Here is a 23887-nt window from a genome sequence, read left to right as displayed (position 1 = left end):
ATTCTTGTCCTGTACCTTGGGTGTGGTTACCTCCCTGTAACTCTTCTCAATCACCCCCTCTGCCTCCCGGATGATCCGAAGTTCATCCATCTTCAGCTCCAGTTCCCTAACACGGTCTTTGAGGAGCTGAAGTTGGGTGCACTTCCCGCAGGTATAGTCAGCGGGGACACCGGTGGTATCCCTGACCACCCACATCCTACAGGAGGAGCATGCAACTGGCCTAGCCTCCATCCCCTCTTACCTGACAGAATATAGCTGTCCTGTGGACTAACTAGATCTCCGCCCTCCGACTCTGCTCCCAGTCAGCTACACTTTCTGTAAACTCCTGGCTCTCTTCTCACTCTTTGCGGAAATGTCGGAAACAAAATGAAAGGAATACCTGACTCCCTCCTCACCTAACTCCCTCGGTCACCAAACTCTTACTATAGCACTCAAAAAGCACCAAATTCAGCATTCCCTCGGTCACCAAACTCTTACTATAGCACTCAAAAAGCACCAAATTCAGCACTCCCTCGGTCACCAAACTCTTACTATAGCACTCAAAATGCACCAAATTCAGCACTCAGTGCAAACAAAGTCTGCACTGTAGGGGATCACTTTTATACTGTGAATCTAGCCTCTGAAAACTGACCTAATCCAATTAACTAATTAACAAGCTCCAGCTGCAAGTACGTACAAGTAGAAGCTTGTTTAAAGCTGATTGAAAATTCACCTTCTTCTAAACCAAACAGCAACTTTTAAGTTAATTAACTAAATACAAGAAAGACTAAACTTTAGATAAAAATGAAGCCTTTTTCTCCCTCGGTCACCAAACTCTTACTTTAGCACTCAAAATGCACCAAATTCAGCACTCAGTGCAAACAAAGGGTCAGGCTGCCGTCCAACTATCCACCCCCAAGGAGGTTCTTATCTCCACCTGATGTATCACTGCATGTGTGTGGTGCACACCAAATAGTGCCCCAGGAGCCTCTTCACTAACATCCCAGTGTCTCTGGGATGGTGGAGGGTGTTGGCGACAGCTGTGAAGGAAAATTGGTGTCGTCCCCGGTGTCTCGGGCTGGCATGTGATGGTTCCCTTCACTATCCATTGCCACCTTGTCGCTGGAAGCTGCTTGGGGTGGGGTATGGGGGCACCAGGTGGGCCCACCTCATCACCAGGTGATCCTGCAAGACACATCACCCATGATGAAATCGCGAGCTGGGGTGGTGGGTGGCGTGAGGGAAGCTGAGATGGTGAGGGGATGGTGTGGGGTGATGCGGGTGTGGTGAGGGTGGTGGGGTGGGGCAGTCATAGGATCATCACAACTCAATGAGCGCTCACTTGGTTGCTCGATGTCGACCTCCACCTTGGTGAATGCCCTCTCCAGGCCCACTGACCAGGTCTAGTGCACGCTGCTCCGCGAGGGTGAGGGGCCGCAGGTCTGGCAGTTCCCCTCCGGTCTTCTCTCTCTGAGAAGTTGTGCGCCGCATTCTCCTCGGGGGAGGGGGATGAACAGCAGACGGAAAGTGCACAATAGGGCAGCACAGTGGAGTGGTTAGCATTGCTGCCTTGTGACGCTGGGGGCCCAGGTTAGATCCCGACTCCAGGTTACTGTCCATGTGGAGTATACACATTCTCCCCGTGTCTGCATGGGTCTTGTCCTGAGAACATAAAGATGCGCAGGGTAGGTGGATTGGCCATATCATTTTATTAAAGCAGTAACCATCATATTTGTACAAGGCCAAATGGTACAAAGGTGGATTGGCCATGATAAATTGCCCCTTAATCGGTCAAATTAAAAAAAAAGAATGTGCAAAGTCGAAGGCAGTCGGACGCGTGCAGCTCAAGGTGGGGGGGGGGGGGGGGGGATGGGCAGTGTGGCTTTTGTGGCCAGGGCACTCGGCCATGGCGAGCAGTATGGGTGCTGGCATGTGATGCCGGGTGGCATTCGAGCAGACTAGTACTCTGGCACAGGCCACCTGGGTGTCATCTTGATATTGCCAAGGTGCCAAGCTGTCATTTTCTGCGCAGTGACAATCGGGTCGGGGGTGGCCTGCACGGGTGTTGGGAGGGTGTGGGAACCCTCCAATAGTGCGTTGGGACTTGGGATGGAGGGGGGCTGCAGGGTCACGTTGTGAGCTCCCGATCTCTCGCTACACTGAGGAGCTCCAGCGATCGGAGCTCCTCAGTACAAAAAATGGGGCTAAGTGTGTCCTTGCCCGCACGTTCCCCGATCTAACCCAAGAGCCGTTTAATAGCATTGTTTCTCTCAGCGTTGCGAGCGTTGGGAAACACGCAGCTAAACGGGTTCGCTATGGGACTTTGTTCCAATATAGTTAAATCGTGGCCTAAGTCTTGTTTGATAGCAATGGGGACCTTGCTGGCAGAACCGGCAGGAAACTCCCTGCAAAGCCCGCCACAAACGAACTTAGAAATGTTTTCGTTCAATTCCATCCCTTGTCTTCACACCTAACAAGCCTAGTTCTAATAATCTTTGTTGTCACAGGTAGACTTACATTAACACTGCAGTGAAGTTACTGCGAAAAGCCCCTCGTTGCCACATTCTGTGATCTGTTCGGGTACACTGAGGAAGAATTTGGAATGTCCAAATTACCTAACAGCACGTCTTTCGGGCCTTGTGGAAGGAAGTCACACGGGAAGTGAAGTCACACGGGATCAGGGGTGAGCTGGCAAGGTGGATACAGAACTGGCTAGGTCAAAGAAGGCAGAGAGTAGCAATGGAAGGATGCTTTTCTAATTGGAGGGCTGTGACCAGTGGTGTTCCGCAGGGATCAGTGTTGGGACCTTTGCTGTTTGTAGTATATATAAATGATTTGGAGTAAAATGTAACTGGTCTGATTAGTAAGTTTGCAGACGACACAAAGGTTGGTGGAATTGCGGACAGCGATGAGGACTGTCAGAGGATACAGCAGGATTTAGATTGTTTGGAGACTTGGGCGGAGAGATGGCAGATGGAGTTTAATCCAGACAAATGTGAGGTAATGCATTTTGGAAGGCCTAATGCAGGTCGGGAATATACAGTGAATGGTAGAACCCTCAAGAGTATTGAAAGTCAGAGATCTAGGAGTACAGGTCCACAGGTCACTGAAAGGGGCAACACAGGTGGAGAAGGTAGTCAAGAAGGCATATGGCATGCTTGCCTTCATTGGCCGGGGCATTGAGTATAAGAATTGGCAAGTCATGTTGCAGCTGTATAGAACCTTAGTTAGCCACACTTGGAGTATAGTGTTCAATTCTGGTCGCCACACTACCAGAAGGATGTGGAGGCTTTAGAGAGGGTGCAGAAGAGATTTACCAGAATGTTGCCTGGTATGGAGGGCATTAGCTATGAGGAGCCGTTGAATAAACTCGGTTTGTTCTCACTGGAACGACGGAGGTTGAGGGGCGACCTGATAGAGGTCTACAATATTATGAGGGGCATAGACAAAGTGGATAGTCAGAGGCTTTTCCCCAGGGTAGAAGGGTCAATTACTAGGGGGCATAGGTTTAAGGTGAGAGGGGCAAGGGTTAGAGTAGATGTACGAGGCAAGTATTTTACGCAGAGGGTAGTGGGTGCCTGGAACTCGCTACCGGAGGAGGTGGTGGAAGCAGGGATGATAGTGACATTTAAGGAGCATCTTGACAAATACATGAATAGGATGGGAATAGAGGGATACGGACCCAGGAAGTGTAGAAGATTGTCGTTTAGTCGGGCAGCATGGTCGGCACGGGCTTGGAGGGCCGAAGGACCTGTTCCTGTGCTGTACATTTCTTTGTTCTTTGTTGTTCTTTGAAACTAGAGCACCCGGAAGAAACCCACGCAGACACGGGGAGAACGTGCAAACTCCGCACTGACAGTGACCCAAACTGGGAATCAAACCTGGGACCCTGGCGCTGTGAAGCAACAGTACTAACTGTTGCTAACTTTTGGTTGCTTCAATTTGCTCTGTTTTATAACCTTTGCTCTAGAGTCGCCAGGTATCTTTATGATACCACCACAAGGTTCAAGTTCAAGTACTCAATACACCAGTTAGTAAGTTTCAAATCAAAACACATTTATTATACACAGTCAATCACTACTCATGCATAAAACTCTACTTACTAGACTATCTCTAACACTACAAGGCCTATACTTAGCTTTGGAACTGGCCCACCAGGTCAGGGGAACAAATGGCCTTTCGTTCAGGTTCTGAGTCTGCAGGCTTCAAAGCTGGTATGGACTGGTAGCTGGGAGCGCCTATCTCATAGCGTGCGTTGACTGGAGATTTACTTGGTTGATGCAGCAACTTAGGCAGGTCAAGTTCAAGGGTTATTTCGAGCTGCTGAGAGACCCTGCCAAGAAGGACAAATTGAACTTGGGGACTCTATTTTATAGTCCCATGGGGCTTCACGCCCTTCTGGGCGGGCGTCACGCCCTTCTGGGCGGACCCCGTACCTGGTTCCAAGTGATTGGACTACGTTCTGATCATTTGGATCGCTTTCTCCAATTCTGGAGCCGTTCCCTGATCGCTGGGCGGTCCCTAAGTGTCCGTTTGCCTTCCTTTGTCTTGGCTCCTGCTGGCGCCGAGGAGTCTGGCTTGACCTTGTTTTACGGAATGTTTCCAATTGTTCCCGGGGATCGCTCATTAATACGTAGATTGCTGTTAGTTTCAGTGCTGTCTGGGTTTCTGTAAGTTCTGATACACATGTAACTTTGCACCTGCTTGTTTTGCCTGTGTTGACTGAATTTCCCTGTAGTCTTTGCGGGTCACCATTTTAAAGTCGGGAAGTGGCCAACCCAGGTGGCTACACATCCTCCTTGTGATCCCTAACGCGAAGCGTGAAGGATCACATAACTGCGTTGTCTTCACTCCCTGACCCAGCGAGCACTCTTCCATGGCCTCTACACTGACCATAATTCTATAAGAAAATTTTAACTAACGATTCTAAGTGGCGCTATATCACAACAGGGGCATGCATTACAACATTTAAAAAAACGGTACCTCTAACTATCTTCCATAAACTACTCTCACTTAAACATTCAATCATACTAACTTACTAACGATACAAAAATAATAGCAGCATTCACAGTTTCCTCTGGTTTGGAGGTCAAACATAGAGTTGTACAATCTTTCATTATTTACAAATGACGCAAACGAATGTCCTTTATTGTAGATCCAGGCGTTCGGGGACCTGGTGAAAACCGAAAATAGGGGATCTTATCCTGTATACCGGGGTGCGGTAGGCTCTCCTTCGCCATTTTCTCATGCGGATAGTCTGCACGATGCTGCAGAATATCGCCAATGCTAAAAGGGATTCAATTACGTGTGAAAGGGAGTACCATGTTATAAACCTATCACACCATGATGGTGTGTTGTTACTTGTCACTGGGCTCTGGGTGCTATAGTGAAGTGAATCATTGACGGCCGGAGGGGTTGGAGTCATGGGGTTCGCGTTCGCGCGCAACCGAATACAAATTATGATGATAACGGGGGACTTCCGGTTGCAGCGATGCGGAGCTAAGCCGCACATTTCGGCAGCTCCCGCTATAACGGACTTTTGGGCTCTCCAGAGGAGCCCCAACGGAAATTTTTTGATTGAATCCCGTGTGGGAAGGTGAAGTAAGGTTCCCCCTTACGTTGTATGGCGGGGATTAGCGGTGGAGCGTCGGAGAAAGAGGCTTTGGAGCAGCAGCAAAAACGAGGGGGAAAAAAAACCCCAAGATGGCGGAGCACGGAGATCGAGCAGCATGGGGGCCGGACCAGCAGAAGTTCCTCAGGCGCTGCGTGGAGGAGCTTAAAAGGGAGGTGCTGGCGCCAATGCTGTTGGCGATCGAGGGGCTGAAGGAGACCCAGAAGGCCCAGGCAGTGGAGCTCCGTGAGGTGAGGGATAAAACTAATGAGAACGAGGGCGAGATCCTGGGCCTGGCGGTAAAGATGGAGGCGCACGAGGAGGTGGGCCGAGAGACTCGAGGCCCTGGAGAACAGGTCGCGGAGGAAGAATCTCCGGATTCTGGGTCTCCTCGAAGGAGTGGAGGGGGCTGATGCCGGAGCGTACGTGAGCACGATGCTCCATTCGCTGATGGGTGCGGAGGTCTCTCCGAGCCCCCTGGAGCTAGATGGGGCTCACAGGGTCCTGGCGAGGAGACCCAAGGCTGATGAGCCGCCAAGGGCGATAGTGACGAGGTTCCATCGCTTCGCGGACAAAGAAAGTGTCCTGAGATGGGCCAAGAAGGTGCGGAGCAGTAGATGGGAGAATGCGGTGATCCGAGTCTACCAGGACTGGAGTGCGGAGGTGGCAAAGAGGAGAGCTGGCTTCAACGGGGCCAAGGCGGTGCTGCACAAAAAAAGGGTCAGGTTCGGAATGCTGCAGCCTGCGCGACTGTGAGTCCACTTATCAGGACCGACACCACTATTTCGAAACACCAGAAGAGGCTTGGACCTTTATCCAAACGGAAAAATTGGACTCGAACTGAGGGGCTGTGGTTGTGGGGGGGATGTTGACTGTATACGGGGTTGTAAATATGGGTAAAGAATGTTTCATGGGTGGGATGATGGATGGGGATGGGGGAAGAGTTATTGTTATTTTTTTCTTTTGATGAGATAGTGGGGAATGTGGGCATCGGTGCTGGAGGGAGGTGAGACTCGGGGATGGGGGAACTGGGGTAAGGCCGCAACAGGAGCTGCGCCACAGGGGGCGGGGCTGGCTCAGGAAAGTGCAGGCATTTTCCCGCGCTAGGGAGGGGGGGGTGGAGGAATGTAAGGAGGAGGAGAGATTCCCACACGGGAGATCAACGGGAAGGCGGGGGAAGCCGGGGTCAGCAGAAGCCAGCTGACTCACGGAAGTAGTATGGGGGGAGCAAAAGAGCTAGATGCGGATCTAGCGGGGAGGGGGGGAGGGAAGGGGGGGAGAGGGGGGGACAATAGGGCTGCTGTTGCACTGGCCGAGGGGGAACTGAAAATGGAAGAGGTGGTCGGGGCGGGAGGCGGGAGTTCCCCGTCTGGGGGACTGGAGGGTGCGGAAGGCGCCGGCACCGGACTGGCCTAAGATAGGAGATGGCTAGTCTGCGGGGGGGGGGGGGGGTTAGCCCCCCAATCCGGCTGATCACGTGGAATGTGAGAGGCCTAAATGGGCCGGTTAAGAGGGCCTGAGTGTTCGCGCACCTAAAGGGACTGAAGGCAGACGTGGTCATGCTTCAGGAGACACATCTGAAGGTGGCAGATCAGGTCAGGTTGAGGAAGGGTGTTCCATTCGGGGCTGGATGCGAAGAATAGAGGGGCGGCAATACTGGTGGGGAAGTGGGTGTCCTTTGAGGCCAAGAACATAGTAGCGGACAATGAAGGCCAATACGTGATGGTGAGCGGTAGGTTGCAGGGGACGGAGGTGGTATTGGTAAATGTATACGCCCCGAACTGGGACGATGCTGGATTCATGAAACGGATGTTGGGGCGTATTCCAGACTTCGAATAGATCATAGAATTTACAGTGCAGAAGGAGGCCATTCAGCCCATCGAGTCTGCACCGGCTCTTGGAAAGAGCACCTTACCCAAGGTCAACACCGCCACCCCATCCCCACAACCCAGTAACCCCACCCAACACTAAGGGCAATTTTGGACACTAAGGGCAATTTATCATGGCCAATCCACCTAACCCACACATCTTTGGACTGTGGGAGGAAACCGGAGCACCCGGAGGAAACCCACGCACACACGGGGAGGATGTGCAGACTCCGCACAGACAGTGACCCAAGCCAGAATCGAACCTGGGACCCTGGAGCTGTGAAGCAATTGTGCTATCCACAAAGCTTGGAGGTAGGGAGCTCGATAATGGGTGGGGATTTCAACACGTTGTTGGACCCAGCATTAGATCGTTCCAGATCTAGGACGGGGAAGAGGCCGGCTGCGGCCAAGGTGCTCAGGGGGTTTATGGATCAGATGGGGGAGGAGTAGATCCGTGGAGATTTGCCAGGCCTTTGGCCAGAGAATTTTCTTTTTTCTCCCATGTACATAAGGCCTACTCCCGGATAGATTTTTTTGTTTTGGGCAGGGCATTGATCCCGAAAGTGGAGGGAACGGAGTATTCGGCCATAGCAATTTCAGACCACACCCCGCATTGGGTGGAGCTCGAGCTGGGGGAGGAGAGGGACCAACGCCCGTTGTGGCAGTTGGATGTGGGACTGCTGGCAGACGAGGAAGTGTGTGGAAGGGTGCGGGGGTGCATCGAAAGGTACCTGGAGGCCAACGACAACGGGGAGGTGCAGGTGGGAGTAGTATGGGAGGCGCTGAAGGCGGTGATCAGGGGAGAGTTAATCTCCGTCAGGGCTCATAGGGTGAAGAGAGAGGGCAGGGAAAGGGAGAGGTTAGTGGGGGAGATTTTAAGGGTGGACAGGAGATATGCAGAGGCTCCTGATGAGGGACTACTCAGGGAGAGACAAAGTCTCAGATGGAGTTTGACCTGTTGACCACAGGGAAGGCAGAGGCACAGTGGAGGAAGGCACAGGGGGCGATATATGAATATGGGGAGAAGGCGAGTCGGATGCTGGCACATCAGCTCCGTAAGAGGATGGCAGCGAGGGAAATAGGTGGAGTCAAGGATGGCAGGGGAACTACGGTGCAGTGTGCGCTGAAAGTGAATGAGGCATTCAAGGCCTTTTACGAGGAGCTGTATAGGTCCCAGCCCCCAGGGGGAAAAGAGGGGATGCGACGATTCTTGGACCAACTGAGGTTCCCGATGGTGGAGGAGCAGGAGGTGGCTGGTTTGGGGGCGCCAATTGGGGTGGAGGAGCTGGTTAAAGGTCTGGGGAGCATGCAGGCAGGGAAGGCCCCGGGGCCGGATGGGTTCCCGGTGGAGTTTTATAGGAAGTATGTAGACCTGTTAGCTCCGTTGCTGGTAAGGACCTTCAATGAAGCAAGGGAGGGGGGACCCTGCCCCGACAATGTCGGAGGCGACGATATCTTTGATCTTGAAGCGGGATAAAGACCCATTGCAATGCGGGTTGTATAGAACGATCTCGCTCCTCAACGTAGATGCTAAGTTGCTGGCAAAAATGTTGGCTACGAGGATTGAGGACTGTGTCCCGGGGGTGATTCACGAGGACCAGACGGGATTCGTAAAGGGTAGGCAGCTAAACACCAATGTACGAAGGCTCCTAAATGTGATAATGATGCCATTGGTGGAGGGAGAGGCGGAGATAGTGGCAGCCATGGACGCGGAGAAGGCCTTTGACCGAGTAGAGTGGGAGTATCTCTGGGAAGTGTTGAGGACGTTTGGGTTCGGGGGAGGGTTTATTAGTTGGGTTAAGCTCCTGTATAGAGCCCCGGTGGCGAGTGTGGTCACGAACCGGCGGAGGTCGGAGTATTTCCGGCTGTATCGAGGGACGAGGCAGGGGTGCCCCCTGTCCCCTCTGCTGTTTGCATTAGCAATTGAACCTTTGGCCATGGCGTTAAGGGAGTCAGGGAAATGGAAGGGGGTGGTCCGAGGGGGAGAGGAACATCGAGTGTCGCTGTACGCAGACGACCTGTTGCTGTATGTGGCGGATCCAGTGGAGGGGATGGTTGAGGTCATGCAGATCCTAAGGGAGTTTGAGACTTCTCGGGCTATAAGCTCAATGTGGGAAAGAGTGAGCTCTTTGTGGTGCATCCGGGGGATCAGGGAAGAGGGATAGACGACCTACTGTTCAGGAGGGCGAAAAGGAACTTTCGATACTTGGGGATTCAGGTAGCTAGGAGCTGGGGGGCACTGCACAAACTTAATTTGACGCGGCTGGTGGAACAGATGGAGGAGGACTTTAAAAGGTGGGACATGTTGCCACGCTCGCTGGCGGGCAGGGTACAGTCGATTAAAATGGTTGTCCTCCCGAGGTTTCTTTTTGTATTCCAATGCCTCCCAATTGTGATTACCTTCTTTAAGAGGGTAAGCAGGAGCATTATGGGATTTGTGTGGGCGAGCAAGACCCCGAGGATAAGGAGGGGGTTCCTGGAGCATAGCAGAGATAGAGGCGGGTTGGCGTTGCCGAATTTGGGTGGCTACTACTGGGCAGCCAACGTGGCGATGATCCGTAAGTGGGTGATGGAGGGAGAGGAGGCGGCATGGAAGAGGTTGGAGATAGCGTCCTGCAAAGGAACGAGCCTGGGGGCGCTGGTGACGGCACCGCTGCCGCTCTTGCCGACAAGGTACACCATGAGCCCGGTGGTGGCGGCAACGCTAAAGATCTGGGGGCAGTGGAGCCGACATAGGGGAGCGATGGGAGCCTCGGTGTGGTCCCCGATCAGGGATAACCATCGGTTTGTCCCAGGAAGGATGGACGAGGGGTTTCAGAGCTGGCATCGGGCAGGGATTAGAAGAATGGGGGACCTGTTCATCGATGGGACGTTTGCGGGTTTAGGGGCGCTGGAGGAGAAATTTGGACTACCCCCAGGAAATGCCTTCAGGTACATGCAAGTGAGGGCGTTTGTGAGGCGGCAGGTGAGGGAATTCCCGCTGCTCCCGGCACAGGGGATTCAAGACAGGGTGATTTCGGGCGTATGGGTCGGGGAGGGCAAGGTGTCGGCGATATACCAGGAGATGAAAGAAGAGGGGGAGGCTTTGGTAGAGGAGCTGAAAGGTAAATGGGAAGAGGAGCTGGGGGAGGAGATTGAGGAGGGGCTGTGGGCTGATGCCCTAAGTAGGGTTAATTCCTCTTCCTCGTGTACTAGGCTTAGCATGATACAGTTTAAGGTAGTTCACAGAGCGCATATGACGGGGGCGAGGCTGAGTAGGTTCTTTGGGGTGGAGGACAGATGTGGGAGGTGCTCAGGAAGTCCGGCGAACCATGTCCATATGTTTTGGTCATGCCCGGCACTGGAGGGGTTCTGGAGGGGAGTTGCGGGAACAGTATCTAAGGTGGTGAAAGTCCGGGTCGAGCGAAGCTGGGGGCTAGCACTATTTGGAGTAGTGGACGAGCCGGGAGTGCAGGAGGCGAAAGAGGCGGGCATTCTGGCCTTTGTGTCCCTAGTAGCCCGGCGAAGGATCTTGTTAATGTGGAAAGAGGCGAAGCCCCCCAGCGTGGAGGCCTGGATAAATGATATGCCAGGTTTATCAAGTTAGAGAGGATAAAGTTTGCCTTGAGAAGGTCTGCGGAGGGGTTCTACAGGCGATGGCAACCGTTCCTAGACTATCTCGCGGAGCGTTAGGTGAAGGTCGGACAGCAGCAGCAGCAACCCAGGGGGGGGATATCTTTCTTGCGGGGGGGGGGGGGGAGGAGGGAGGGAGGGGGAAGGGGGGCTTTTCTGGGGGGCATTTGAGCAAGAAAATACATGAATGACCCGGAAAACTGATATGTACGGGAGGAATCCAATGTACATAGTTCTGTATCATATTGACTTGCCATGTTCATGTCTTGCCATGCGAGCTTTCTTTTGTGTTACGGGTGGGGGGGGGGTTTGTTTGTATGGTTGAAAATTTTGTGAAAAAATTCTTAATAAACATATTTTTTTTCAATTAAAAAAATTATGATGATAACGAAAAACACGTATGATGTCTTCATTGTTCTCTTCTTTCTTTTCTCTTCCTTTTCGGCTCTTCTCTCTTCCTGGAGCTTCTGGAATTCTGTGGATCAAGCATAGTTTCTTTTACTATCGTGTGTAATATCTTGTACGTTAGCATGTCTGTCTTAGTGCCAATTTCACTTTATAATTGGTCACCATGTGTGACTCACTCATTTTTTAAAAAAAACGAATATTTGGGCTAGACATCGAAGAAAATACTGCCGTACTGTGAGCTGTCTCGCAGCCTGTGTGATTTGCCATCCCAGTATTTGAGGATGTAATCAGCATAGGGAACCAACCGAAGGGTTGCCAAAACCAAACAAAACTTTTTGAACCAAGAATGCCGAAATGAGGTTCATATGGGCCGCGACGGATAAGATTTGGATGGAATCCCCGGGTAGGACGGTGATCAATGCCGTATGTGCTCTACCCGAGCGTAGCTGACCCGAGGGGGGTCCTCAGGCAGGGCGGGGAACAATGCCGTTTCTCCACTGCCTGAGCAACCGGCAAAAACGGGTAAAAATGTGGTCGTCGTGGGGGCTGCCTCTTGTGATTATCTTCAAATCAGGAGAGTAGTTATGATTGGTGTCTGGACTTCCAGTTGCGGCTATGCGGAGCTATGCCGCACGATTCAGCAGCTCCCGCGATTACGGACCTTCGGGCTCGCTAGAGGAGCCCCAACGGAATTTTTTTTACAGAGAACCCATGGGGAAGAGAAGAGAGAGGGCCCCTACCGACTTTTATGGACCGGACCCGAAGTGCAACGGCCAAAAAAGCGGCATTGGAGCAGCGGGAGAAGCGAGGGAAAAAAAGCAAAATGGCGGCAGCCGGGGACAAAGAGGAGATGCAGGAATTCATCAAGCGCTGCTTCGAGGAGCTGCGTAAGGAGATGCTGGCACCTATGCTGGCGGTAATTGAAGGACTAGGGATAACCCAGAAGGCCCACGAGGTGAAGATCCAGGAGGTCCAGAAAAGAGTGAGTGAGAATGAGGACGAGCTCTTGGGCCTGGCGGTGAGAGTGGAGCGGCACGAGGCCCTACACAAGAAGTGGGCGGGAAGACTCGAAGACCTGGAGAACAGGTCGAGGAGAAATAATCTGAGGATCCTGGGTCTCCCAGAAGGAGTGGAGGGGGCCGATGCCGCGGCATACGTGGGCACGATGATCGGGGCGATGATGGGCGCGGAGGCCCCTTCGAGGGCGCTGGAGCAGGACGGGGCGCACCGGGTGCTGGCGAGGAAGCCCAAGGCAACTGAGCCGCCAAGGGCGATGGTGGTGAGATTTCACCGGTTTACAGACAAAGAGAGGGTCCTGAAATGGGCCAAGAAGGAGCGTTGCAGCAAGTGGGACAATGCAGAGATCCCAATATACCCGGACTGGAGCACGGAGGTTGCCAAGCGGAGAGCGGGTTTCAACCGGGCCAAAGCGGTGCTGCATCGGAAAGGAGTGAAATTTGGAATGCTGCAGCCAGCGCGACTGTGGGTTACATACAAGGACCAACATTACTACTTCGAAACGCCTGAAGAGGCGTGGACCTTTATACAAGTTGAAAAGTTGGACTCTAACTGAGGGTTTGTGAGGGTGGGGGGGTGTTTAAGGGTTGAAGTATGATGGTTGTATATAGGGGGTCAATCACGCGCAGGAAATATTATATGGGCTGGTGGAGGGAGACGAGGCCGCGACAGGAGCTGCGCCAGAGGGGGCGGGGCAGGCTTTGGAAAGCGCATTTTTTTTCCCGCGTGCGGGAAGAAAGGCGGGAAGGGGAACGAAGGTATGATTGGGAGACTCCCACACGGAGGGGTGGTCAAAGGGACGGGGGGGGTCAAAGGGACGGCGGGGGAAGCCGGGGTCAGCTGACTTACGGGAGTGATATGGGGGGAGCAAAAAAGCTAGACAGGGGTCTAGCGGGGGGGAGGGGGGAGGGCGGGAAGGGGGGGGAGAAAGGGTTGCTGCTGCACTGGCCGAAAGGGAATGGGACACAGAAGAGGTGGTCGGGACAGAGATCCCCCGGCTGGGGGACTGGAGGGCGAGGGAGTCGCGGACACGGGACTGGCCCAGAAAAGGAGATGGCTAGTCGGCTGGGGATGGGCTGAGAGCCCCTCCAATCCGGCTGATAACGTGGAACGTGAGGGGCCTGAATGGGCTGGTGAAGAGGGCTCGAGTGTTCGCGCACTTGAAGGGACTGAAGGCAGTCGTGGCTATGCTCCAAGAGACACACCTGAAGGTGGCGGACCAGGTCAGGTAAAGAAGGGGATGGGTAGGATAGGTATTTCACTCAGGACTGGACGCAAAAAATAGAGGGGTGGCAATTTTGGTGGGAAAGCATGTCTCATTTGAGGCCAAGACTATCGTAGTGGATAATGGAGGGAGATATGTGATGGTGAGTGGTAGGTTGCAAGGGACGTGGGTGGTGTTGGTAAATGTATACGCCCCGAACTGGGATGATGCTGGATTCATGAAGCGCATGTTGGGGCGCATTCTGGACCTGGAGGTAGGAGGCCTGATAATGGGAGGGGGACTTCAATACAGTGCTGGACCCAGCACTGGACCGCTCCAGATCAAGGACGGGAAAGAGGCCGGCGGCGGCCAAGGTGCTCAGGGGATTTATGGATCAGATGGGGGGAGTGGACCCATGGAGGTTTGCAAGACCGCAGGCCAGGGAATTTTCTTTCTTCTCCCACGTGCACAAAGCCTACTCCTGGATAGATTTCTTTGTTCTGGGCATGGCGCTCATCCCGAGGGTGGAGGGGACGGAGTATTCGGCCATAGCCGCTTCGGACCACGCCCCGCACTGGGTGGAAATGGGGCTGGGAGAGGAGAAGGACCAACGCCCGCTGTGGCGGCTGGATGTGGGACTGCTGGCAGATGAGGTGGTGTGTGGGAAGGTGAGGGGGTGTATCGATAGGTACTTGGAGGCCAACGACAACGGGGAGGTGCGAGTGGGGGTGGTATGGGAGGCGGTGATCAGGGGAAAGCTAATCTCCATCAGGGCTCATAGGGAGAAGACAGAGGGCATGGAAAGGGAGAGGTTAGTGGGGGAGATTTTGAGAATGGACAGGAGATACGCAAAGGCCCCGGAGGAAAGATTACTTGGGGAAAGACGACGGCTCCAGACGGAGTTTGACCTGTTGACCACGGGGAAGGCGGAGGCACAGTGGAGGAAGGCGCAGGGTGCGACCTACGAGTACGGGGAAAAGGCTAGTCGGATGCTGGCACACCAGCTCCGTAAGAGGACGGCAGCGAGGGAAATAGGGGGAAATCAAAGATGGAAGGGGAGCCACGGTTCGGAGTGTAACGAAAATAAACAAGGTATTCAAGGCCTTCTATGAAGAGCTGTACAGATCCCAGCCCCCAGGGGGGGAAGAGGGGATGAAACGATTCCTAGACCAACTGAGGATCCCGAGGGTGGAGGAGCAAGAGGTGGCTGGTTTGGGGGCACCAATTGGGTTGGAGGAGCTGAGCAAGGTTTGGGGAGTATGCAGGTGGGGAAGGCCCTGGGGCCGGACGGGTTCCCGGTGGAGTTCTACAGAAAGTACGTAGATCTGTTGGCCCCGCTACTAGTGAGGACCTTTAACGAGGCAAGAGAGGAGGGGACCCTGCCCCGACAATGTTGGAGGCGACAATTTCCTTGATTCTAAAGCGAGACAAGGACCCACTGCAATGTGGATCGTACAGGCCGATCTCGCTCCTCAATGTGGACGCTAAGTTATTGGCAAAAGTGCTGGCCACGAGGATTGAGGATTGTGTCCCGGGGGTGATTCATGAGGACCAGACGGGATTCGTAAAGGGCAGGTAATTAAACACTAATGTGCGGCTGCTCTTAAACATGATAATGATGCCATCGGAGGAGGGAGAGGCGGAGATAGTGGCAGCTATGGACGCAGAAAAGGCCTTTGACCGAGTAGAGTGGGAGTACCTCTGGGAGGTGCTGCGTAGGTTTGGGTTCGGGGGAGGGTTTATCAGCTGGGTTAAGCTCCTTTATAGAGCCCCGGTGGTGAGTGTAGTGACAAACCGGCGGAGGTCGGAGTACGTTCGGCTGTACCGAGGAACGAGGCAGGGGTGCCCCCTGTCCCCCCGTTTGCATTGGCGATCGAACCCTTGGCCATATCACTGAGGGAGTATACAAATGGAGGGGGGTGGTCCGAGGGGGAGAAGAGCATCGGGTGTCGCTATACGCGGATGACCTGTTGCTGTACGTGGCGGACCCAATGGAGGGGGTGGTGGAGGTCATGCAGACTCTTAGGGAGTTTGGGGAGTTCTCCGGCTATAGGCTCAATGTAGGGAAGAGTGAGCTTTTTGTATTACAGGCAGGGGACCAAGAAAGAGGGATAGGGGACCTCCAGCTGAGGTGGACGGTGGGGAGTTTTCAGTATCTGGGGATCCAGATAGCCAGGAGTTGGGGGGCCCTACATAAACTGAATCTGACGAGGTTGGTGGACCAAATGGAGGAGGACTTCAAAAGATGGGACATGTTACCGCTCTCTGGCGGGTAGAGTGCAGTCGGTCAAAATGGTGGTCCTTCCGAGGTTTCTGTTTGTGTTTCAGTGCCTTCCCATCGTGATCACCAAGGGCTTTTACAAGAGAGTAGGTAGGAGTATTATGGGGTTTGTGTGGGCGAATAAGACCCCGAGGGTAAGGAGAGGGTTCCTGGAACGCAGCAGGGACCGAGGAGGGTTGGCGCTGCCAAACCTAGGGAGCAACTACTGGGCAGCAAATGTGGCGATGATCCGCAAGTGGGTTATGGAGGGAGAGGGGGCGGCATGGAAGAGGATAGAGATGGCGTCCTGTAAAGGAACGAGCTTGGGGGCGTTGGTGACGGCACCGCTGCCGTTCTCGCCAGCAAAGTATACTACGAGCCCGGTGGTGGCGGCAACGTTAAGGATCTGGGGCCAGTGGAGACGGCACAGGGGTGCAGTGGGAGTCTCGGTGTGGTCCCCGATCAGGGGTAACCACCGGTTTGTCCCGGGGAAGATGGACGGGGGGGTTCCAGGGCTGGCATCGGGCGCGGATTAGAAGAATGGGGGACCTGTTCATTGATGGGACATTTGCGAGCCTCGGGGCACTGGAGGAGAAGTTTGAGCTACCCCCGGGAAATGCATTTAGATATATGCAGGTGAGGGCTTTTGTGAGGCGACAGGTCAGGGAATTCCCGTTGCTCCCGGCACAAGAAATTCAAGACAGGGTGATCTTGGGTGTATGGGTCGGGGTGGGCAAGGTTTCGGCAATACACCAAGAGATGAAAGAAGAGGGGTAAGTGTTAGCAGAAGAATTGAAGGGTAAATGGGAGGAGGAGCTGGGGGAGGAGATCGAGGCAGGTTTGTGGGCTGATGCCATGGGTAGGGTTAATTCCTCCTCCTCATGTGCCAGGCAGGCTCAGCCTGATACAATTTAAGGTGGTTCACAGAGCGCACTTGACGGGGGCGAGGTTGAGTAGGTTCTTTGGGGTAGAGGACAGATGTGGAAGGTGCTCAGGGAGCCCGGCGAACCATGTCCATATGTTTTGGTCATGCCCAGCACTGGAGGGGTTCTGGAGAGGAGTGGCGGGAGCAATATCTCAGGTGGTGAAAGTCCGGGTCAAGCCAAGCTGGGGGCTAGCAATATTTGGAGTAGTGGACGAACCGGGAGTGCAGGAGGCGAAAGAGGCCGGCATTCTGGCCTTTGCGTCCCTAGTAGCCCGGCTAAGGTTCTTGCTAATGTGGAAGGAGGCGAAGCCCCCCCAGCGTGGAGGCCTGGATAAATGACATGGCTGGGTTCATGAAGCTGAAGAGGATTAAGTTTGCCTTGAGAGGGTCTGCGCAGGGTTCTACAGGCGGTGGCAACCGTTCCTAGACTATCATAGAATTTACAGTGCAGAAGGAGGCCATTCGGCCCATCGAGTCCGCACCGGCTCTTGGAAAGAGCACCCTACCCAAGGTCAACAACTCCACCCTATCCCCATAACCCTACAACCCCACCCAAAACTAAGCGTAATTTTGGACACTAAGGGCAATTTATCATGGCCAATCCACCTAACCTGCACATCTTTGGACGGTGGGAGGAAACCGGAGCACCCGGAGGAAACCCACGCACACACGGGGAGGCTGGGCAGACTCCGCACAATGACCCAAGCCGTAATTGAACCTGGAACCCTGGAGCTGTGAAGCAATTGTGCTATCCACAATGCTACCGTGCTGCCCCTAACTATCTCGCGGAGCGTGAGAGGAAGGTCGGTCAGCAGCAGCAACCCTGGGGGGGGGGGGAATGGGGGATTGCTTGGGGGGATGGAGGAGCAGGAGATAACATGAAGGGTGGGGGAAACTGGCACGTGAGGGAGAGAGCCAGTGTATAAAGCTATGTAAATACACCATTTTGCCATGTATATATCTTGCTCAGTGCGATTTCGTGTTATTTTGTTACGGGGGGGGGGGCGCGGTTATTGTTTGTAAGGGGAAAAAATTGTGTTGGTAAAAAACTTTAATAAATATATTTTTTTAAAAGAATGATTGGTGTCTGCCTACAAACTAGTTCCTCTGAACTCTTGTCTGGGACAAACTAGTTCCGTTAACAATTTTCTGTCGACAGACGAGTTCCTCTGAACTATTGTCTGGGACAAACTTGATCCTTTAACAATCATTGGGCGTCAAAGGGGTGGTGACGGGGGGCCGTGAAAGATTTTCCGATTTTACATACAACACTTAACAATAACACTAACAAACAAACATGGTGCAGGTTCCATCAGAAAGGACATCGTAAATCACATTTGGACTGGGGTGTAACTAGCATATGGAGGTAGTGTGGCGTGACCGAAGAAGAGAGGAAGGAGGAGCGAAACAAAAATGAAGTGGCATTGCTGAGGTATCGCTGCCATGAGAAGTGGTGGGTAAGCGCTCACAGTTTGCATAGGGCAGCTGGGACCTTGTAGCTGCTGTGGGTGGTGTTCTCTTTCATATCTGGGGGCTAGTCTAGCTGGTGGGGAGGGTCACTTGCAATCTCGGGCAAAGTGTCCTGGCTGCCCACAGTTGTAACATGACCCCTGGGGCACATAAGGTGGAGGAGGCTCTCTGGTGCATTGTTCCCTTGGGTCTGGTTCCCTGGGTGGGGGGTTGCGGCTGTTGGTGTCGTTGCTGGTTCGGGGGGCATTGGTGGGCTGATGCCGTTGCTGTTTCAGGGGGGCTTGATATTCTTGTGCGTAATGTCCTAACTGTCCATAATTGTAGCATTTCTGTGGGGGGCTGTTCATGCCTTTGTTCACCCATGCGGGGTTCTGGTGCGCTTTAACTGCTTGAATATCTGCCTCTGCCTGCTGTTCTTCGGGTTTTCTAATTGCGGGTTTGTTGTGGACAGATTTCTCCCAGGAGCGGGACAACCTTTTTAAAACCCACTTTTCGTTGTGCGCTTCTTCCGAGGGGTCATAGTTGGTACAAGCTTTTTGTCCTGCCTCTGTGGCATGGGAGATAAGGGTGCGGGTCCATTTGGCCATATCGGCTGGGGACAAATGGGCGCGGTCTAAGTTGCCGAAAACGGCTGTAAAATGGATCCACAGGCGTCCAGCAAATGCTGTGGGGTGTTCTGTCTTCTTCTGCCTGCACTTATTCAGGCCTTCTACTGGGTCACCTCTGTTATAGCCGATCGCGTCTAGGATCGCCGTGTGCATCTCTGCAATGGTGCCTCCTCCTACATTCTGTGGGTCGGGAAGGGCTGCTACAACTAAGCTTAAGACTGTGAGCTTCACTTGCTCACGCTCATCCAGGCCGTACATGGTCACCTGCTGCTTCACTCGAGCAAAGAAGTGGTGGGGGTCTGAGGTGGGGAGGAACGGTGTGATCTTTTCGCACGCGTCCCGTAATTGGGTCACGTTTAAGGGGGTGGTGTAAAGGAATTCCGCATCTCCGTCCGATGTGACTGTGTGGTGGGTGGTTACTGGATTCATGGGTGCCTGATCGATCTGCTCTGTGGGGGGATGGGGTGCTTTTCTCTTTTGGGGCTTTCCTTGCGCACATGTTCCCTGTACATATCTATGCGCAGTTTCATTTAGTTCTTGCCAATCAGGGCTATCTTCTTCATCTAATTGGGACCTAAAGGTGCTCTGGAACCCATTTTGTACTGAAAGCAAAGACTGCAGTTCCGCAATCTGCTTCCTGCATTTTGAATGATCCACTGAGCTTAGTTTGTGCTCCGTGGTGGCAGCATGGAATGCTCTTAACACTGCTTTTAAATCGCTGCACTGCTTTTGCAATGCCTCTACCTATTTCTCTGTCTCTTCTCTTACCAGGACTGCACGTTGCGTGTCCTGATAGGCCTTTTCATATTGGGTTTGGAAGCTGCTCAGATGCGCTAGACAAGACTGGTGTGCCACTTGGCATCATCCACCTCTCCGTCCTTTGCTGCCAACTTCCTTCTTAACTCTATATTCTCTCTCTTGATCTCACTAACATCGACCTTGCTCATTCGATGACTCTCTTCTATCTCTTTGCGGAGCGTCCGAACGACCTAATCTGTGCCTCGCAATTGTGCCAGACAGGACACGATTGCCATCGGCTTGTGAGCTTTCCCTAAGCTCTTCCTATGGATTTCGCTCAGGTTTTCCCACCAAGTATATCCTATACTCCCGGGACCTGTTTCCTCCTTATCACAGAATTCACTCCAAAGGGGCCATCCTTTCCCTTTGAGATATTTCCTGATCTCTTCTTCCCCAACGGGACACTGTCCTACTCTGCTGCTGATCGCTGCGACCACAAATTCATGAGGGTTCATGAGGCGTTCCATTGCCTTCATTGCCATTTTTCCTATCTGAATGCTCTTTTAAATTTTGGAACGAGGGGTACTAAGGTGGTGCTGTAAACACGGGTACGGCTTTCGCTATTTTCCGGAATACAAACTCCCGACAGTTTTTCGCAACAAAATGTGTCAGTTTTACCTTATAGCCCTGTTAGTTACGCATGCATTAACACGCTTCCGAATTATGACGATTGATCAGAACTGCTTGAACACTTGTGAATGTTTCTGTTCCCAATTGGATTCTCAATTCAAATTTTGGGTTCTCTCGGAATGGTTAGGCCACTTCTAAGTCGAGTCCCGTCAGAGTTCGCCATTAATATGTTTTATAACCTTTGCTCTAGAGTCGCCAGGTATCTTTATGATACCACCACGAGGTTCAAGTTGAAGTACTGATCAATAACTCAATACACCAGTTAGTAAGTTTCAAATCAAAACACATTTATTATACACAGTCAATCACTACTCATGCATAAAACTCTACTTACTAGACTATCTCTAACACTATAAGGCCTATACTTAGCTTTGGAACTGGCCCACCAGGTCAGGGGAACAAATGGCCTTTCGTTCAGGTTCTGAGTCTGCAGGCTTCAAAGCTGGTATGGACTGGTAGCTAGGAGCGCCTATCTCGTAGCGTGCGTTGACTGGAGACTTACTTAGTTGATGCAGCAACGTAGGCAGGTCAAGTTCAAGGGTTGTTTCAAGCTGCTGAGAGACCGTGCCAAGAAGGACGAATTGAACTTGGGGACTCTATTTTATAGTCCCATGAGGCTTCAATCCCTTCTGGGCGGACCCCGTACCTGGTTCCAAGTGATTGGCCTACGTTCTGATCACTTGGATCGATTTCTCCAATACTGGAACTGTTCCCTGATCGCTGGGCGGTCCCTAAGTGTCCGTTGGCCTTCCTTTGTCTTGGCTCCTGCTGGCACCGAGGAGTCTGGCTTGACTTTTGTTTTACTAAATGTTTCCAATTGTTCGCGGGGATCGCTCATTAATAGGTAGATGGCTGTTAGTTTCAGTGCTGTCTGGGTTTCAGTGCTGTCTGGGTTTCTGTAAGTCCTGATACACATGAAACTTTGCACCTACTTGTTTTGCCTGTGTTGACTGAATTTCCCTGTAATCTTTGCGGGTCACCATTTTAAAGTCGGGAAGTGGCCAACCCAGGTGGCTACATAACCACTGTGCTACCGTGCCGCTCTTTCACAGTATACCAGAATTATTGGGAATATATTGAAATATATAATGGTCTAAATTTTCTAGCTGCGCCTACCGCAAGAATCATCGTTGGCGGGATGGATAATTTGACAAACTAGTAAAAGGTCTGTTTAATTCGTGTGGAAATTTCCATTTCTGTGGCAGGTGGTATTGGAATATCCTGTCCAAATATTTCGTCAGAATTCTGATTTGTAGTGGACCCTGAAAATGTATGCTTGCCATGACTGAGTTGAGCAGCAACTGCAATGTTTGCTTCACTGAGGAAAGGGTTCCTGACTAGATGTTGCAAATCCCTCCTCCCGCTGTGAATTGGTCAGCTAATTAAAACTCCTTGTGTTTTCAAATCTGTGCACCAAATTTTAGAAAGGTTGTCATGGTCTTGAAATGGATTCAATGGAGATTCCCAGGGATGAAGGACTCCAGTTTCAATCAGTGATAATGGTCGGAGAATCACTGGCTGGGGTGCACGAATCCCGCCACACCCCTCCGACGCCGCGCCTTCTATTCTCCGCCAACCGGAGAATCGGCGGCAATCGTGCCGGCGCGATTGCCGATTCTCCGCGCATGACAGGCCGAGTCCCGCCGACATGATTTATACATGGTCCTACCCTGCGGGGGCTGTCCTGGTGGGGGGGGCGGGGTGGGGGCCGACTCCAGGGGGGACTCCACGGTGGCCAGGCCCACGATCAGGGGCAACCGATCTGCGGGCAGACTCATTCCGGGGCCGGGGTGGGGGGGGCTAATTTCCTCCGCGCCGGGCCCCTGTAGAACTCCGCCATATTGCTGGGAGGCTGCACAGACCGTGCCGGCTGTGGCGCACGCATGTACGGACCCAATACGGCCGTGGCGTGCCGGCTTTCTGCGCCGGCGCAACGCATAGCTCTCCGGCGCCGTTCTAGCCCCCTAGGAAGGGGTGAATGCCTGGACCTGGAGGCCCTTTGACGCCGGCGTCGTTCGCGCCGGTTTTGACGCCGGCGTCAACACTTGGCCGGGAATTCGATGAATCCCAGCCAATGTCTTCCCTGGATGTAGAAATTTTTCAATTGTTACGGTTAAGGTGTGATTTAATAAGAAATGTTTGAATCTATGAACAGTTTGCATGGAGCAAATAAGGTCACACTGACAATAGGGTCACTAACCAGAGAACTTAGAATTAATGCAGTCTGCTAAAGAACCAGTGGAGAGATGAGGACATATTTTTATGCCAGAAGTTGTGATCTGCAGCATTGCCTGAAAGGAATGAAAGCAGACTGAATGACTTTTCTGCCTTCTATTGTTCTATATTTTCTTAAGGTACAAAAGTAAGCCTTGAAAAAGCTGTTGTGCTGAAGAGTGAGACGGTTGATCTTTCTCAGCTGCGTTCATTCGAGCAACTGAAAGCTGCAGCATCAAACCCAGAAATGATTTTACAAATTGAAAATTTACTTTTGATGTGGCGCAATCAACTAGAGCAGGTTTGTGTTTTCATAAACTACTAAATCTAACAAGTTTAAATTCTCATTTTCCTCCTTATGCAGCGCACTTTTGTGAGGAGGTAATTTTATATTGCAGTTTGTCAATTTACTTTGTCTTAGGGAGCAGTGACCACAATATGATAGAATTCACCTTGCAGTTTGAGAGGGAGAAGTTGGAGTCAGATGTAACGGTATTACAATTAAATAAGGGTAACTACAAAGACATGAGGGAGGAGCTGGCCAGAGTTGTTTGGAAAAAGAGCATAGTAGGGAAGACAGTGGAACAGCAATGGCAGGAGTTTTGGGGGTTATTCGGGAGGCACACCAGAAATTCATCCCAAGGAGGAGGAAACATGCTAAGGGCAGGACAAGGCATCCATGGTTGACGAGGGATGTCAAGGACAGCATGAAAGCAAAAGAAAAAGCATACAAAGTGGCAAGGTTTAGTGGGAAGCCCAAGGATAGGGAATCCTTTAAAATTGAGCAGAGTACAACTAAAAACGCAATAAGGGGAGAGAAGATGAAATTTGAGTGCAAGCTAGCTGGTAATATAAAAGAAGATAGGAAGAGTTTCTTTCAATATATAAAAGGTAAGCGAGAGGCAAAAATAGACATAGGACGACTGGAAAATGTGGCTGAAGAAGTAATAATAGGAAACAAAGAAATGGCAGACGAACTGAATAGTTACTTTGCATCAGGCTTCACGGTCGAAGACACCAGTGGGATGCCAGAGCTCCAGGAGAATCAGGGGGCAGTGGTGAGTGCAGTGGCCACCACTAAGGAGAAGATTTGGGTAAACTGGAAGGTCTCAAGGTAGATAAGTCACCTAGACCGGTTGGACTACACCCCAGCGTCCTAAACGAGATAGCTGAGGAGATTGGTGGTGATCTTTCAGAAATCACTGGAGGCAGGAAGGGTCCCAGAGGACTGGAAAGTGGCTCATGGAACACCACCGTTTAAGAAGGGAGGGAGGCAGAAGACG

The 23887-nt window shown here is 52.3% G+C and overlaps 1 protein-coding gene across 1 annotated transcript in view; it reads left to right on the top strand.

Annotated features, from left to right (window-relative positions):
* LOC140411190 (dynein axonemal heavy chain 8-like) overlaps positions 1 to 23887 on the top strand; it is a 2783184-nt gene that overhangs the window by 258658 nt on the left and 2500639 nt on the right. The window contains exon 7 of the mRNA XM_072500280.1: positions 22745 to 22905. Coding sequence (XP_072356381.1) covers positions 22745 to 22905 — 161 coding nt within the window. The remainder of the gene's footprint in view (positions 1 to 22744; positions 22906 to 23887) is intronic.

The sequence above is a fragment of the Scyliorhinus torazame genome, chromosome 4, assembly GCF_047496885.1.
Source record: "Scyliorhinus torazame isolate Kashiwa2021f chromosome 4, sScyTor2.1, whole genome shotgun sequence".
Classification (NCBI taxonomy): Eukaryota; Metazoa; Chordata; class Chondrichthyes; order Carcharhiniformes; family Scyliorhinidae; genus Scyliorhinus; species Scyliorhinus torazame.
This window is presented reverse-complemented; position numbering and strand designations above follow the sequence as displayed.